The sequence below is a fragment of the Calonectris borealis genome, chromosome Z (genome assembly GCF_964195595.1).
Source record: "Calonectris borealis chromosome Z, bCalBor7.hap1.2, whole genome shotgun sequence".
In the NCBI taxonomy this organism is placed as follows: Eukaryota; Metazoa; Chordata; class Aves; order Procellariiformes; family Procellariidae; genus Calonectris; species Calonectris borealis.
The window spans coordinates 54,729,091-54,747,308 of record NC_134352.1 but is presented as its reverse complement, the minus strand read 5'-3'; the positions used below and the strand labels follow the sequence as shown (position 1 = coordinate 54,747,308).

The 18,218-nt window shown below is 36.9% G+C and overlaps 1 protein-coding gene across 1 annotated transcript in view; it reads right to left on the bottom strand.

The window, feature by feature from the left end:
• Positions 1-18,218, bottom strand: part of PTPRD (protein tyrosine phosphatase receptor type D) — a 1,348,716-nt gene that overhangs the window by 141,840 nt on the left and 1,188,658 nt on the right. Inside the window, exons 13-15 of the mRNA XM_075138097.1 lie at positions 3,081-3,269; positions 1,840-1,848; positions 1,089-1,106 (exon numbers count right to left, since the gene is read on the bottom strand). Of these exons, the coding sequence (XP_074994198.1) occupies positions 1,089-1,106; positions 1,840-1,848; positions 3,081-3,269 (216 nt within the window). The remainder of the gene's footprint in view (positions 1-1,088; positions 1,107-1,839; positions 1,849-3,080; positions 3,270-18,218) is intronic.

The window sequence follows — 18,218 nt, the reverse complement described above, 5'->3', positions numbered from 1 at the left end:
ACAGTTTTCCACAACTTACAATCTTAAAGTACGTTTGCTGAAAAACAAAGAGCAGTTGAATTAGAAGACAAAAAAGTTAAAAAGCATGGTCTACGCCAACAAGGAAGAACCAACCAACCACTGCTGAGGACCACAGGAGGGCCCCCCCCAAGACACCCATCAAAATCCACAAGTGGGATTAGCAGTGTGGTGTCACAAAACCCAAGAAAAATATAAAACAAGAATTACAAAAGAAGTAAACAGTTGTGCCAGAGTATCAAAAACTAACAATACCACATACCACCAAGAATAATAAGTCATTAACCTTTCATTTCCAAAGCCTGTAGATTAGAAGATCCAAAAATCCAGAGGTGAGAGAACTCCAAGAAAAAGAAAACAAAAAAAAACAATAAAGGGAAAAAAACATTTCTGTAATTTTGTAGGGGGGGACACATCATTTTCAACTTTACCAAGTTAAAAGGAAAAAAAGGATTGAAGAAGAACAAAAATAAAAACCTTTTATGAAAGTTAAGACAAAAAGAAGATAGTCCATGTTGTCTTCTGCATGTCTGCTACTGTTCTCCAGACCATCTTGGCTTTGGTCCAGGACAAGAACAGCTAAGGAAGAAAAAAAATGATCTTTTTTTGCTCCAGTTGGACAAAAAAAAGAGGAAGGAAAAAAAAAAAAAAGAAAAAAAAAAGAAGAAAAAGAAGAAGAAGAAAAAGAAGAAGAAGAAGAAGAAAAAGAAAAAAGAGGGACAAATGGTACGCTGTGACTGGGCTATGGCCAGAAGACCTGGATATGCTTTCTTTGAAGCATATCACAAATCAAATTATCGTTTCTTTTTTTTTTTTTCTCCAATGAACAAACGAAAAAGGGAAAGGAAAAGGGATTGTGCAGAAAGAAAGGTCACAATATGAGAGTCACTGATCATAACCAAACAGGACAAAGGAAAAAAAAAAGATGGACATTTCTGTGGTTTGGTTTGTTTGTTGTTTTTTTTTTTTCCTTAAAAAAAAAAAAAAACCAACAGGACAAAGATGAGAGGGATGAAAGGACAGAAAGAATGAGTAAGATCATTCTGTGAACGTTAGTTCAGCACTCTTACCTCTTATTGGTGTACCACCTGGGTGGATAATATGAATGCAAATAAGATTAGAAAGAAGAAGCATTAGTACGAGAAGAAGGAGGCTAGGGCTTTGGAAGAAGAATCAAATTAGATTTACAGAATTAAATAAGGTCTTAAGAGAAACTTGAATTACTATACTGTTAAAACAGGAATATATTAGATAGTATTATCAGGTTATAAAAGCAAGTTGCATTGTACCACAAAGGGCAAAGGCTACAACTGATTGCATTGCCATTCTCAGAGTAGCATCTGAGTTCTTAGATGTTTGGTTATATAGGGTTAGATATATATCGAATATGCCTCAAATACTTAAAGGAAACTTTACAATACTATACTTATGACACAGTTTAGGAAAATATTGGAAATTCTATTTAAATATATATATATAAAAATCTATATATATATAAAAAGAGGATACACTGAAGGCTATCTCAAAACAAACACTGTAGTTTAGGCTGAATTATGGCATTTACTGTTCTACAGCTATGTGATACATGTGTACTGTTTCTTTTAGGTGTTGCTATGACTGATAAGACAACATTTCTGTGGAGGTGTGCGTGTGCGCCACTATAGGGATCTGGTGACTACACTGACTGTTAGTAAAATGCATGCCATGCATTTTAAGAATAATAATAGTAATAATATAATAATAATCATAATCATAATAATCATAGTATTCTGAATATGGAAATTAGTGGGGGTGAAGTGCGCTTCAGAACTAAGCACTTACCAATAGATTCTGGAGATTTAAATACGGAGAGAAGAAAGACAGCATAAAAATATTATTATATTCCTTATAATTTGGTACAAAGTTTTCAGTTAAAGCTTTATATACTAAATCATCTATGTCACATGTGAAAAATTAATTCTTAATTTACATTAACAGAAGGTTAATTTACACAGTTCTGCTGACAACAAGCAAAAAGTCAGTTAACAAGACGGTTTAACATCACAGGACAGGTCAAAAGCTGAGAATTCTGGGAAGACACGTGATTAAACAACTTAGATTCTACAACGATATCTACTACAATTGCCAAAGAAAAAAGCTCATTATATCCCAATTATCTTATTCAGGGATAAGCTTTAAACTTTATAAATTTAGAGGAGTTTTTTTTTTTTTTTAAATCTAAAAAGAGCAAAAGAATAAACTAGGGCAGGAGGAGAGTGAAAGAACTGCTAGGGAGGTGCAAGGGGCAAAGAGAGAGAGAGCAGCAAAAGCTGGATTCTACAACAAAAGCAGACTTCTGTAGATCCAGAAAATGTAGGATTCATAAAGCTTTAGCGTGGGCGCACACTACTGTGGCTAAATGTGTTGGAAAAATGTTCAGCCAACAAAAAAATTTTATTCCATAGATTACCCAAGGATTTCTTTTCCTTTTTTTTTTTTTTTAATTTTCTTTTTAAGGTATAATTGTGCATGGGAAAAAGTATTGTGTCTTATGTATTTGTGAGAGGAAAGAAGATGTGTCCAAACTGGCTAATCTTTGGTGGAGTCAAATGTGGAAAAGACAGCACAAAACACATTTTAAATTTTAATTGAAGTGTCTAATGCAGGTTTTGGTTTTGATGAATATAACCATTGGTACTCCTTGCAATTTCTGAATGAAGTCCAATGTTGAAATAAATTTGTTAAAAAAAAAATAAAAAAGGAAAGAAGAAAGAAAGAGGAGAAAATGGATCCATCAAGTACTGCAAAAAGCAGTAAAGAAAAAAATTATCAAAAAGTACAGTCACAGCAGTGAGCAATGTGGAGTAAACAGAAGCTGCAAAACACATAGAGACAGACTCTAGAAAAGGCTATGACAACATCACAGACATGGACAACACACTCAGTAACACAGAAAAGAGAGGAGGAAGAGAAATTATTACCTATAAATAAAAATTAAAAAAAAAAAAGGAAGAGAAAGAAAAGAAAGAAAAGGTGAGAGAGAACAACTCTGGGCGTTAGTGGAAACAGTAACCAGACCCTACCTGAGCGTAACTGCTTGATGCGGCCATTGTTGTTGCTTGTGTCAACAGGTAAGAAATCTTTGAACCAAGTTATTTCGGGATCAGGATTGCCACTGGCTGCACATAGCATGGTAGCTGTACGAGTTCGTTCAACCACCTTCAGCTGTGGGCCCATATCAATGGTGGGGAAACCTCGTGGAATTTGATCCTCTGCAAAAGAAATGTGTGATTTGAAGGATTTCACATTAGTTACGTAGCAACTCATGAAAGCCCCAGTCACTACCCTGCTTAATGTTCAAGGGTCCCCTAATTGTTTGTACGCAATGAAGTGATGCAAAAAACAGATACTCAGGCAGTGTTTTTGATAACTTACAGTGATCAAAATGCTGATACAAACCAGAAAGTTCATAAAAAAGAGGCTACAAACTTTATCTTACTTATAAAATGCATTAAATTGGCATAGATACTGTATGTAGTGCATAATAATTAGACTCCCACTATGGTACTTTACAACACTGATGTTGCTCTGCTTGCGAGAGTCCTTATTATTTTATGTGAAATACTGAATTACCATGTCTATCAGCAACAGGGAAAAAACCCTTTCTTCACATGAGACGTACAAAAGGAAGTGTGATCATGCAGTATAGGATTTGGCCAGGGACTTAGGAGACCCAAGTTAAATTTCTTGCTTTTATCATTATTACCTATGTGCTGTTGGTCTTAACATTTAATGTCCCTATGCTTCAGTTGTCCATCTGTAAGATGGGTATGACAGCGCTTTACTGCTGTGAGGGTGAACACATAAGATTGCAAAGTACTGAGAAACTCGAAACATTCAAGCTATGCAGATATCAAAGTTAAAGTGACAGGACATTCATAATGATCTTGAATGGTTACAACTGTGTCAACTAAAACACTCAGATGTGGTCAAAAATCCTCACCCTAGTGCAGTCAACAGCGAAATACTAAGAAATACTGAACAAGAGCAATTCACCTTCTTAGGATAATACACACTAGCAAGTAACACTGGAAGGACAGTGGGATCAGCAATTTCTCAGAAATCAAGTTAGCATAGGTAAAATAATCTGTTTGAATTACATCGTCTTGCTCTTCATTTCCATTAAAACAGCAAAAATATTTTTATTACAAAATAATTGCTATTATTTAAGTTCAAAAAGGACAAGCAAAAAAAAATCAAAGAAAGAGGATCAATACTAACTACAAAACACATATCTTATTAAATGTCTTGATTGGTGGTTATTGACATGCAATTGATTAAGGGATAAAATTAACTTAAAAGAAATTGTTTAATGTCAACTCTCTTTCATGAAAAATGTGTCATATTTTCAAATAGTTTCAGGGAAGTCTTCAGGCTTTTCTGAAAAATGTATAGCAAGCAAGTATATCCTTGTTCCTGGGATCTGCTGTCGCCCATGAACTACTTAATTGCTTGCAATACAAATGCACATAGATAACTACTCTGGTATAGTAAACACAATTCTTCAGTAAGTTTGCATAATTCTTCAGAGCTAGTATTTCTACCAATCAGTGGTTAAGTGTCAAATCCTTCACTAGCTATAGGCTCTCCCCAAAGAAAGGTATGTTTCATGTCTGTCTATAAACATGAAGTTTTTACTTTGGGAGTAACTGACAAGATTTGACTTGTGACATGGAACAGGATTTTTATGACCTGACCTTTCCTTTCCTACTTGGCTCGTACAGAAAACCCTGGAGTCCCTTTTGCAAATACATAAGTGTACAACAAAGAGAACCTATCTTGAATACTAATAGGATGGAGTAGTAAAAAGCTTTCTTTTCTTATTTTTAATAAGGGTAATTAAATTCCATCCATCCCCCTTATGCATAGAATCTCTTTGAATGAATGCTCTTCATGAAATTTTCATGAGAAACATCACAATGTAACAGATTCAAATAGCCAGAACTGTTATAGTTTTGACAGTTGTGGCTTGTTTCCAATCTGGCTTTCAGGTATTTGGCAATAAAACCCAATATTCAACATAAAATGGACTGAGGAAATAATGAAATTTCTAATTGGAATGCTTATCACAGGGGATTTAGTTTTTAAGATGTTAATTGCTTTTTTCCTAAGTTTATTAGTGATTTGTACAAAACTGTCCTTACACTTTGATGATACCAAGTTTGACAAATCATCACCCAGGTGACCTGCCTAGTGGATGAGGGAAAGGCTGTGCATGTGGTCTACCTGGACTTCAGTAAATCCTTTGACACTGCCTGCCACAGCATTCTCCTAGAGAAGCTGGTGACTCACGGCCTAGACAGGTACACTCTTCGCTGGGTAAAAAACTGGCTGGACGGCCGAGCCCAGAGAGTTGTGGTGAACGGAGTTAAATCCAGTTGGCGGCCGGTCACGAGCGGTGTTCCCCAGGGCTCAGTTTTGGGGCCGGTCCTGTTCAATATCTTTAACAACGATCTGGATGAGGGGATCGAGTGCTCCCTCAGTAAGTCTGCAGATGACGCCAAGTTGGGCGGGAGTGTTGATCTGCTCGAGGGTAGGAAGGCTCTGCAGAGAGACCTGGACAGGCTGGATCGATGGGCTGAGGCCAACTGTATGAGGTTCAACAAGGCCAAGTGCCGGGTCCTGCACTTGGGTCGCAACAACCCCAGGCAACGCTACAGGCTTGGGGAAGAGTGGCTGGAAAGCTGCCCAGAGGAAAAGGACCTGGGGGTGCTGGTTGACAGCCGGCTGAACATGAGCTGGCAGTGTGCTCAGGTGGCCAAGAAGGCCAATGGCATCCTGGCCTGTATCAGAAATAGTGCGGCCAGCAGGAGTAGGGAGATGATCGTGCCCCTGTGCTCAGCACTAGTGAGGCTGCACCTCGAATCCTGTGTTCAGTTTTGGGCCCCTCACTACAAGAAGGACGTGGAGGTGCTGAAGCGTGTCCAGAGAAGGGTAATGAAGCTGGTGAAGGGCCTGGAGCACAAGTTTGATGAGGAGCGGCTGAGGAACTGGGGTTGTTTAGTCTGGAGAAGAGGAGGCTGAGGGGAGACCTCATCATGCTCTACAACTACCTGAAAGGAGGTTGTAGCGAGGTGGGTGCTGGTCTCTTCTCTCAAGTAACTAGCGATAGGACGAGAGGAAATGGCCTCAAGTTGCGCCAAGGGAGGTTTAGACTGGACATTAGGAGAAATTTCTTTACTGAAAGAGTGGTCAGGCCTTGGAACAGGCTGCCCAGGGAAGTGGTGGAGTCACCATACCTGGAGGTATTTAAAAGATGTGTAAATGAGGCCCTTAGGGACATGGTGTAGTGGGCATGGTGGTGTTGGGTTGACGGTTGGACTCGATGATCTTAGAGGTCTTTTCCAACCTTAATGATTCTATGATTCTATTAAACACACTATGCAAGAGCACTGAGCATCAAATCAGTGAACGACTGCCTCTCAGCCACAGTAAGAGAAAAGTAACTATTAGAAAATGTCGATATATCAGTAGCTCTACAATTTTACATGAGGTGAAAAGGAAAATATTTTTTACTGCTCATTAATATTCTCATTAGGCTCTAAACGATAGTATATACCACTGTTCCCTATTAATATTCAGTTCTAGTGAATTAGCTTCCAATTCATCAACAATTTAAATCAGACTTGACCTTCTCAAAGCCATTTGGTATTGTCATTTTGAGAGGCCATTAAAGGGCAGATTTCTCTGTCCTTGTGCTTAGTGAGTCATACATGTAATACATATTTTGTTTAGGATGACAGATACAAGAGATTTAGAAATAGAGCACATTCTTTGGATTTGTTAGGTGTCTTAACAGCGCTGCATTCCATTACTGGCATTAAGTGTCATTTCCAATTGCTGGAAGAGCTCTACAAAAGTTATTTTTCACCGAACGTATGATCTGAACAACATAGAGAGGCAATTACAAAGACTGGTTACCACATGAACCCTTACGAGAGAATGATACCTTGCCTTGTTTCCCATCATGGTTGTTCTTAGTATTTCTAAACTGTCTCTCTGTGTATTCAGTCTGTTTGACATTGCTTATCTGTAAACAATGTCCTTGAGATTCCTACCTCTGCTGCCAGTTTTGTCAAAGTGGTAATTGCTTCCCTTCCAAGCAACACGTATGGAAAAAGCACATTAACCTCCACATTCAGATTTCAGTATAAGTATACCTACAGATATTGTCCAACACATAATTTCACATGTTGCTGCACTTGTCTTAGAGGTGAGCCTGCCCTCACAAATGTGACAGCATTTAGAGTAGAGACTCAAACTCAGCTTTTATGTGTAAACAGTAGTTTTGATGGAGTAGTATCTTGAAAATACCAAGAAGTTAAATTACGCGCTACCAAAAAGCAACCATACTTACCTTTAAGAGTATCTACAGAAAACAACTCTGAACATAGCTGTGCCACAACTATATATCATAAACTCTATTCTGTTCATCTTTTAACTGTGTTTTCTCTCATCTTGAAGGAAAAAGCATGTTGTTGCAATCTCTCTTTTTTAAACGACATAATTCTTTCATAAGATTTCAGGAACTTCCCAGGCTATGTCTGAAGGTATACTGTCAAGCCTACATATATACAAAAGCTGGATCCAAAGAAAGAAGAGGATTTCATCCAAATCCAGTACAATGGATTTGACTTTTCATGATAAACCTACCTAGGTATACAACACAGCTAAACGAAGAGAAAAACAGTGATCTTCATCCAGCATTTGTGCCACACCTGCTTAATATTTTGACTACTTTTCCAGTAAAAAGCTACTTTCAGAACATGTCTAGGCCCTGCTAGCAGCAAGAAGAGTGGCAGCTTTCAGAAAAAAGATTGGGTCTTAAAGTCTTAAATTCTTTATAGCTACGTTGCTAAATCACCTTGGCAATTAGCATCGTGTTTTAAAAAGAAAGACAGAATATTGTGAATAATTTTCTCGGTTACAGTACATTATGATAATATTATTATGATATGGATATGAAGTGCAAATGTGAAGTACCCAAAGCAAATTGTGATGACGTTGGTTGTGGGTTATGGAGTATAAAAGCAAGGTAATAGCACCAGGGTCCAAGACTGGATAGTTGACATGGAAACTGGGTAATATTTCTGTTAAGTGTTTCCTTCCACATTAACTATTTGCACCATCGAAATACCCGTGTTCCAGAATATCCACATTAACCTGTAGTTAAATCTGTGTAATCTGGTTAACTAAAATACATATTCAAAGTGTTTCACTGTGCCTCTTAAAAAATATTGTCCTATGTGAACCCATTATTCTCGTTGTGGAAAAGGAGGGTGGTTCTCTGTTCTATTCAGGAAGAAGAAAAAAATCTATTTCAAGATTCACTGATAGCTTTGCCACAGGCAAATTTTAGTTATTCTGTAGCTCACAGAATAAAAAGGCACACATGGACTATTCCCAGAATACACTATAGGTACTGAAGATAAACTGCCGCAATAAAGTTTATTGTTTCAAAGAACAGTGTAAATAAAGCTTTTATTTTCACTATTCCAGATGGCAGCAGCATATAATTTGCACTGTTTTGACATCATGACCATATTATTCAAAATCATTCTTCCTGCAACTGAACTGAACGCAGGATTGAGAACAGTAAAATCAAAGAGAGTAGGGAAGGGAGTAAAATCAACATTTTGCAGCAAAGTTGGTATTCTGTACTATTATTGAATATACTACTCCATATGAATAAATTGAAAAATAAAACCAAAGCCATTTCTAATTATACATAAAAGACTAATTTGGATTTAAAAGATATAAAGCATCAGAAAAGTGCCAGTTAATAAACATTATTCCTATTGAAATATTTTACAGGGTAAATTTTGCCAAAAAAGTAATTATGAACACACAATAAATTCTTTTCCCAAGGTCCTTTGTTCAAAGCTGCTATATACAGACGGATACTTTTACTTAGTGATGCTGTCAGTTTGCAGAGGAGGGTAATGGCTACACTGTAAGAATAGATCTAGGTATCTGTTGGGATTTCTCTTAAATTTCACGCAATTATACCACACAAGGAAAGGGAATTAGACATTGACAAGATGATCAGAAACTCACTAATATTCAACAAGAGAACAGCTGCCCCTACCATCCCACTAAAAAACATGCATTTAAAAATATTCTTCATATATTGAAGTGATGTGCAAAGCACATTTGATGCAAAAGAAAACAAATTTGTTTAGTAGCTCTGTACGCAATTACCCTGCAAATTGCAAAGTAATGTCTATATAACAGAACATAGAGCCACTTAGACTGAATTATCATTTGTATGAATGTTGAAGCAGCAATTTCACATTGCATTAAGTCTGTTAGCATTCATTGTTATTAGCATTTAGCCTTAAATAAGTTCTCTGTTTTAACAAATGAGCGCATTGAGCCTTTGAAATTAGATATCTTCATAAGGACATGAAAATGGAAAAACGAATTTGCACCTTTTGGCAGTTCTCAAAATCTGCTAAATTAAACACTGCGCATAGCAAGCTCTTTCCAAAGTGACCTGTCTCACTCACGTGAACAATGAAATACCTCTCACTCTCCTTTAACAATGGCATTCCAAATGACAAGAACTAACGTTTGGAGAGTCATCACTCATATAAAAAAACAAGCCTCAAAATAAGGGTTTATTCTCACATTTGCAGTCAGGGACTGTCATAGCTTATATATGATATAGCATATCATCCGAACATCATATGCCCAAATTTGGTTATTACTGAACTTCTGGAGGTCTGTTCTGCTTACTGGGAAAGGAAAGGGAAATACAAAAGGCTGTGTCCTAAGAAAAAAAAGTAGGGAATCCAAGAATCCCTGCCAGATGTCCCTTCTCTAACATAAGGAGAGGACTCAGCCAGAGTTATATTAATGAAACAAAAGCAGAGAATGTGAAGTGGCATTTTAAGTGCAGGGTATCATATATTTAGGAAAAGAAACACTAAACTTCTGAGGCAGAGAGGATACAGCATCCCACATATTTCCATATGCAAATGTTCACAAGAATGAAACTATGTATTTTGCATTGGTGATAAAAGACAAGAGGATGGCAAAGGGCAGCGATATGAATTTCCGTGATTACCATTTCTAATTTGAGGCTTAGTTTCTAGACAGGGTTAGGATTTAGATTACACTAAATCAGGGTTAAATTGGGGCTTGCCAAGAATGAGGATTAGGAAAACGCATGATTGCTCTATCTAGTCAATATTTTTGACGTACTAATATCTGGGTTTTTACATCCTCCTCACTTTCATTTGAAAAATAAAGAGGAAAGAATAACAGTAGTGCAGTGATGGCAGTCTTTGCATTAAGCTTTAATTTTTCACATCACAAACAGTTTTATGGTGCAGTAAATAATGAGATCAGCAGCAGGTTCATCTGTACACCAGAGCTCACTTCTCATGTTAGTAATCTGAATATACAGATTGGTCCAGAACACATAAAGGCATTCTTTTCTTTTTCTTCCTCTCCTTTCTACTCATTAATACTCTGTGTTAAAATATTGATATTAGTAAATATATATGACACTTTTTATAAGTAATTACCTCATATTCATTCTTAAGTATAAAGCAATAAATCATCACAATAAAGTTGTAACATACTAATTTGAACCGAGAAGGGGGCAGAAGCGTCTTGTTTTTTCTTCACCAAAGAGGACAAGAGAGAAAAAGTGAGCAGTCTGGCAAAGCAGTTGTCAGACTATACAGTTCCCTTCTCCCTCCTTCCTCCCCATTTGCACTACATGTCTAAACCTGTGCCTAAACCTAAAGGAGTGATAATACTGCCTAAGACAGTCACATGATCTCAGTTTGTGATCATGGCCATTTCTATTACTGATTTTACACAGTTTTCAATGAGTTGTTTCCTCAATGCCATAATTTTACTGAATACTTTTTAATGCAGCCTACATACTCTGCAGCCCAAACTGACAACTATACTAACTCCATTAATGTCACAGCTGCAAAATTTAAGGACCTGACAACAGAACAATAGTGACAAAACTTTGTTTAAGTCTTGTTTTCAAAGGAGAATAATACTATTTTTTGCGTTTCTAGCTCAGCATCAAACTTATGCATTTTAGAAAGAGAAAGGGGAGGATTTTCATTTTGATAAGTGCATAGAATGGTGACTACATTAGTTTGGTCCCTTAGAAGAAGGAAATTAGGAATAAGGGTGATGAAATTGTATCCTTGAAGTTTTGACAAACGATGTTTGGGTCAGGACATTAAAAGCACTTTTGATGCAGTGAATTAAACAGTAAGTTATTCAAGGTAGAGGCTATGCATTCCAATTGCTTTTTATGGTGCCTGGCACAACAATGCACCCATACAGATGTAGCAACTTGGATGTTATTGCACTATTTCAATAAATAGCAAATATAACGATGACTAACAAACAATAAAAGTGCTATTATTGCTGAAGAGAATGAGAAAAAAGAGATGTGTTGTCAGAACAGACAATGAACTCTGGAAAAACGCAGTTGAAGAGGCTATCCCTTGAAACTCAGTGTTATTGAGCATTACACTAACGTTACTGGTACAAAATATGTGCAGTTTTTCTACATCTAATTCAGCATTCATCTTCATTGGTCTGAACAGCATGCTTAAAACATTCATAACACTTACATGACTGTAAGAAAATAATAGATACAGTAGCTTCCCATTTTTGTGGTTTGTTTGCTTTATTTTTTTTAAGTCTTTCCACCACTAGTTCATAAATGTCTAACATGTCTATCAATTAAGAAAATGCTGGATGAGACAAGGAAGATTTTAGACAACAAAGCAATGCCTTATATAATTCAGTCGTAATACTTATGAGCAAAAGACAGAATCCAAAGTGCTGGCAAATGTTAAAACACACGGCACCTTTGAACCTGTATGAATCTTAAACAGAAGCGAGAAAGTATTTCCTTTATGAGTGGATGGCAAAGTTCTTCCCTGTGGCCTGGCTATGGAGGGAATAGGTATGCTCTAGACCTCACTCTTCATCTTCCTGAATATGAGGGAGGTATCCCTCTCACCTCTCGTGCCCATCTATGGCAGCATTCCCTCTCTCTCACAGATATTGAGAAGCTGCCTAGGGATCTGTTAGTAGGGAAGGATAGGCATAGAAGAGAGTAGATATGAATTTCTTTTTTGCTCGGGAGGAGTTTCACCACTGAATTCGAAACAGCTTTGAGGAAATGTCCAGACAAGGAAGTTAGAGGGTATTTTCTTCTGGGGGAAACACAGCCATTTACTTCTGTTCTGGAAGAATACAGAAGAGCTTTCGCTGTAACAGAGGACACACATTGCTTAAAACCCAGCTTTCTCACAGTTCTGTGTCCAAGCTCAATAATTACTGCTGTCCATAAATACCCTTTGATGAGTATGGAGTTACATAGCAGAACCTCATATTAACACTTAATGGTATACATGTGGATGAAGACATATACGTAGTAACGTAGAAATGTTACTATTACTAAAGCCTAAGGCAGACAACATTTCAAGGTTTTCATCTCAGAAGGACTCATTGATTCATGATGTCACAAACATAGTTCTGCTATGGATTATTTTGCCCCCAAAAACCAATGTTCGAACTGGCTGTGGCCTGAGACTTCGACTTCTACCTGAAATTTTGCTGCTGCCCTAAACGAGAGTAAACGGGACTAGCCCACGATTTAACATGTTTCACGTTATAATAGGAAGCGCTGTTCTTACAGATGATAGATAATGCCCGTACTCTGAGTTATTGCGTGGAAGAAAATACTCAACACCCCGTCATACTTCTTAGCATGGCGGAGGCCTCCTCCGAAGCAGGCACACAGGGCCTGGTGATGCAAGGCAGCGCTCATTCTGCTCCGCCGAAAGCTAGCCCTTGTGTTCTTCGAAAGCATTTTTCACAATAATAATCATATGGCCTTGAAAGAGCTATTGTGAACTGTTGTGAACTGAGCTGAGCAAACTCAAGCAGGCTTTCTGGAAGACGGAAGGAGGGAGATGTACTTTAAACATGACACTTTCACATTTGTCTAGCAACAGCAGCTAATATTTCTTACGGAACTGTAAATGAGGAATGGCATGGGTATTCATTCGTAAGATATTTAACATAGAACAAAAAACGGATTTACTCGGCTTTGCTACAACTCTTGCTGCAATTTACTCGACTAATTGCACCACAAATTATATTGTCAGTAATTTGAAACAGGACCTTGGCCTGGCATAGGAGCATAGGATGTTAAAAAGTGTTTTCTTAAAACTGTTTTACATGCTGAGCTCAAGGTTCACACCTGTAAGCCCATCATATTTACTTTAATTAATTATGAAATTCAGTGTTACCTCTAAAAAATATAACGAAATCAAAATCCACGATGGGCGGTGTAAAATGAAATGTATTACAATCTACAGTCTGAGTGAATATCTCCAAATTATAAATAAAAAATGTCATCAACAATATTTGTGAGCATTTGCTTACTAAATATTAAATTGATTTTATGTAGAATATAGGTAAGCTTTTTGTTTTCACAGTTTTCTTTTAAGATAATTTTCTCACCAACTTTCGTCTAGCTGATCAAAGATGATTCTAACAATGTAAGACGTACTTTCTAGAAAAAAGGGGAGGGGATGGTTTGTTTTTTTTAGTTTTTCTTTGTTTTGTTTTGTTTTTTATAAAAGAAGTTTCTGCAAATGAAAATGATAATGTGTTAACCCAGATACAGCGATGTTTCAGATCCGGTGGCACACTGTACTAGCATGGACGTAAGGAAGTAACTGTTCTGTGTAGCTGGAAGTCATGGGCCTAAACGAGTGCTGGGATAATGTTGAAATAGTCCAGTGCGATTACCAGGAGGCCGAGGGAGCCATGATGTCAGGTGGGGCGGGGGTGGGTGGGTGGGGGAAGGGCATCTGAGAAGGAATAGAAAGAAAGTTTCATGTTATGATAGTTGTTTGCAAATTCATTACAAACTGTTCTGTGAAAAACAGTTAATGAAGTCAAACAGCGGTGGGGAGCCAGTTCCTGCCTTTAAACAGACATAGTGTGACAGACTAAGCTTGACATAGCATTGTATGTGTCAAGTACATAAAAAATCAGTGTAAGCACAAAAAACCTCCATGCCAACTCTGCGGACAGACTTGTTGATAAGTTGCATGATAAGTTGCATGAAGAAGGTACAAATGAGGGAAACAAAATGCTTGAAAACAAAAGATGTGAATTTGTCCAGTGGTGAATTACCACCCAGTGAGAGGTCCTATGCCACAAGCATAGGCATAGAAGCAAAACAAACAATTGACTGGGAGCACCAGCATTGTGTCCGATTTCAACAATGGAACTGTTTCTTCTTGGATTAATTAGTAATAACAGCTGTACTCCATTTTATAACTAAATACAAAACTAATTTCTTTTAGAGAAAAGACATTGAACTATTTTTCCTGTAGGCTGGAGAGGTACGCATGAAGATTATTATATGCACTCTTTAGAAGCAATTGGTCAGACGTTACAGTAAGTGAGAAATAATTTCTGCCACTAAATGAATATATAGCAATAAATCTTAGGCTACATACAGTATTTCAGTATTTTTTTGTACCTGAAGAAGACTTAAAAATCAATCTGTGCATGTTAAACATCTTTCTGCTTTTATTTTATTAAGGCATACTACTTTGGATAAGTGCTACAACATAATCTGTTCTGAGTATTAGGTAACACAGGGATTATAAAAACAAGGATTGGTTGGTTTTGACTTTTCAGTAACTTCCAGCTCCTTTGGCACATGAGGAAAACATCTTCCTACTATATAGCTAGCTTTTTTTTAGCATTCTTGCTCTAAATACTGCACTTCTGGAAAAGGTTTGTCTAAAGTGTTTATCCTAATGTATTAAAACCTTTCTGAAGAAGATGATTTTTAACTATTAATATGACATATCTAAGGCTTCATGTTATTACTGCACCTGATGCAGGTATATGTGTCCATAAACACTGTTATCTCCAAAGTCCCATCTTAACACCTTATTTTCCACTAAAAACCCACCAACAAGGCACCCTGAAAAAGGACCATCAAGAGCTTTGAGAAAACCATTCTCTAGAATTTTGGCCTTAAAAATCCCTACGCTTCTACAAAGCAAGAGAAAAATCTTTCTCTGTCTATCAGGTTTTGTAAATGATTAGGCCAAAATTTTTCAAGGTAAACATTCAAGTTCATTTTATTACATGACTTCTTGGTATTTAGTAGCTGGGTTTGCACAGAAGTCAGTATCATGGAGATCACAGCTGCAGAAATACTTCCAACAAAGTTCTTGCCTGAACACACCGGAAATCTCCCTCTGCACCAAAGTGTCTCAAAGCTTTTAGAAGTTTTAGAAACTATCAGCAAGTACCTGGCACATTTCCGCATCTCTGTTGCTATACCCGCTATTACCAGCTCAAATAGCAAGTAGGATGACAGAAACTGCTGATGGTAACTTAGGTCCTCCAAAGAAAAAAAAAATAATGGTTTTGCCAGATGATCTCCTGCTGAAGTCTTGAACAACTGACAGAAAGCATACTTAAGTGTTTCTATCAATTTTAAATGAGCTTACAGAAACCATCTTTCTCACAACGTAATCTAAAAAAAAAAAAAAAAAAAAATTCATGACTACCACAGGTAGTATTCTTAATTTATTTTCTGCACAAATTTAGGTACAAAGTCTTTTGTTCCAGAAAAGGAGATTAAAATTCCTTAGAAAATATCTTAGATTAGTCTCCGTGGAAAGTAAAAATGAATCCAACTATCAGCTGTGAGTTATTGCTTCCTGTTCCAAACTTAATAGAGGACATCAGAAACTATCAAGGGTTTAAAAGTTAGGAAACGTCAGCTTCATCTTGGGGGACTACTTTTCTAATGATTCTGAGTCAGGAAAAAGTGTATATCCATTACCTAGCGGCAAAATATGTAGCAATGCTAAATAAACTTATGCACAATATATGCAAGGCCAACAAGTAACTTAGTGTAAATTACGTGATTTCTTCTGAATACACAGGATAAGCTATAGAAGCTTTCCGATATCTCATTCTGTCCTATCTTTTAACTCCTGGGTAAAAGTTCTTTTCAATGAAGGTAACAAAAATAATTTTAATAGCTATTATTCAGGTAACATGACTTTGCAAAGCATTTCAGAAAGCAGACTTCATTATAGTGAAAAATGGGTAGTTACATCTGTATAGCTCCATATAATTAGAGTAGATTTTTCAAATTTCATAATTAATTCCTTATTTTTCTTTACAGTATTTGGTTTTATCATCTGAAAGTGTCATGGTTTAACCCCAGTTAGTAACTAAGTACCATGCAGCTGCTCGCTCACTCCCCCCACAATGGGATGAGGAAGAGAATCGGAAGGTTAAAAGTGAGAAAATTCATGGGTTGAGATAAAGACAGTTTAATAGGGAAAGCAAAAGCTGTGCATGCAAGCAAAGCAAAACAAGGAATTTGTTCACTACTTCCCATCAGCAGGTTCAGCCATCTCCAGGAAAGCAGGGCTCCATCACGCGTAACGGTTACTTGGGAAGACAAAACGCCATCACTCCGAACGTCCCCCCCTTCCTTCTTCTTCCCCCAGCCTTATATGCTGAGCATGACATCACATGGTATGGAATACCCCATTGGCCAGTTGGGTCAGCTGTCCTGGCTATGCTCCCTCCAGCTTCTTGTGCACCTGGCAGAGCATGGGAAGCTGAAAAGTCCTTGACTAGTAAACACTACCTAGCAACAACTGAAAACATCAGTCGATTATCAACATTCTTCTCATACTAAATCCAAAACACAGCACTAGGAAGAAATTTAACTCTATCCCAGCCGAAACCAGAACAGAATGACAGTGAGAGCATTCACAGTATTTCTAAGTCTAAAAAGCACCTTCTCCAAAACAGTTTTGTACTGTACATTAAAAAAAGATCATTCAAAATCAGTTTTGCATCATTCTGTAACATTGCATAACTGTAAACATTATGAAAAAACAGTATTGCTCCATATTTCTTAAACCTAGGCAGCCTGTTCCAAAAATCACATGCAGAAAATTATTTCTTGATTGGCTGCCAATGGCTTTAAAACTTTTTTATTACATAATTTATCTAACGTAAAGCAAATGAGTAGTCTTATTGAGAAAACTGACTGTTTATATACTTAAGTATGTTGCTGAACCAACTGTCACATTTTCTAAATTCATTGCCATTTTATTTCATAGGCTATTTCATATTATGCTTTCTTCCTACTCCAAAAGCAAATCAGATCATTTACAATTTTTCCCCCACACATGACAAATATTACATTCTCTTTCTCTGTAAGTGAAATCAACTTGTATGCATATCACTTATCTGCCTCAAGATTCATAAAGCGCTGTTTAGATTTTATGGTGAGTACCATAAAAATTTAGACATGCATCATCAAGAACACTTCATTTCACCATGGTATTTGGGCTAGCTCTTATGCTAAGCAGATACAGCACTGCAGAGAAATAAATGATTATTTTCTAATATCATGGGAAGAACAAGGAAGCCATTTAACGTATGTTCATATCACTAACCATCAAGCTTCTTAGGGTCTGAACAGCTAGCCATTTCATGCAAGCAACACTGAAAATTAGTTACTAAAAAACCAAGATAAAAGAGAAAAAGGTAATTTTCAAGTTGATGTTTTGGCAGTGCAGGTGGATGAACATGTACACGTGCAAACCCTGATTAAAAGTGTCACTGGATTTTATCACCATTGACAGTTAATAACGCTCTTCTTTTTAGATCACAATAGCATGCTGAGACAAACAGCACTGAGCTTTTAGCAGTATACCAAAGTATCTGCTGAGTATTAGCTAAATAGTAAGATTAGTACTCACTACCACTACTTGCTTTAGCACTACATGTTTGTTGGACTACATTTGTTATTTAGAGGTTATAAGATTGAAAGTTCACAGCTGGAGGTTGTAGGGAAGTAGGCAAACAACTATGTTCTCAGTCAGTATGAGATGTTAGTTTAATAATTATTACAATAAAACACATATGGTTTCTATTCTTCTCTTGATGTGCACATAACACTAATTAACTTTAATAGGAGTTACAGAAGTGCATCAAAAGAATAGATGCTATAAAACCTAGAATTCATTTTTAACACATGAAAACAGTATTGCACCTGTTTGTATGAAACCCTCTCACAAAATGCTCTATAAATTGAA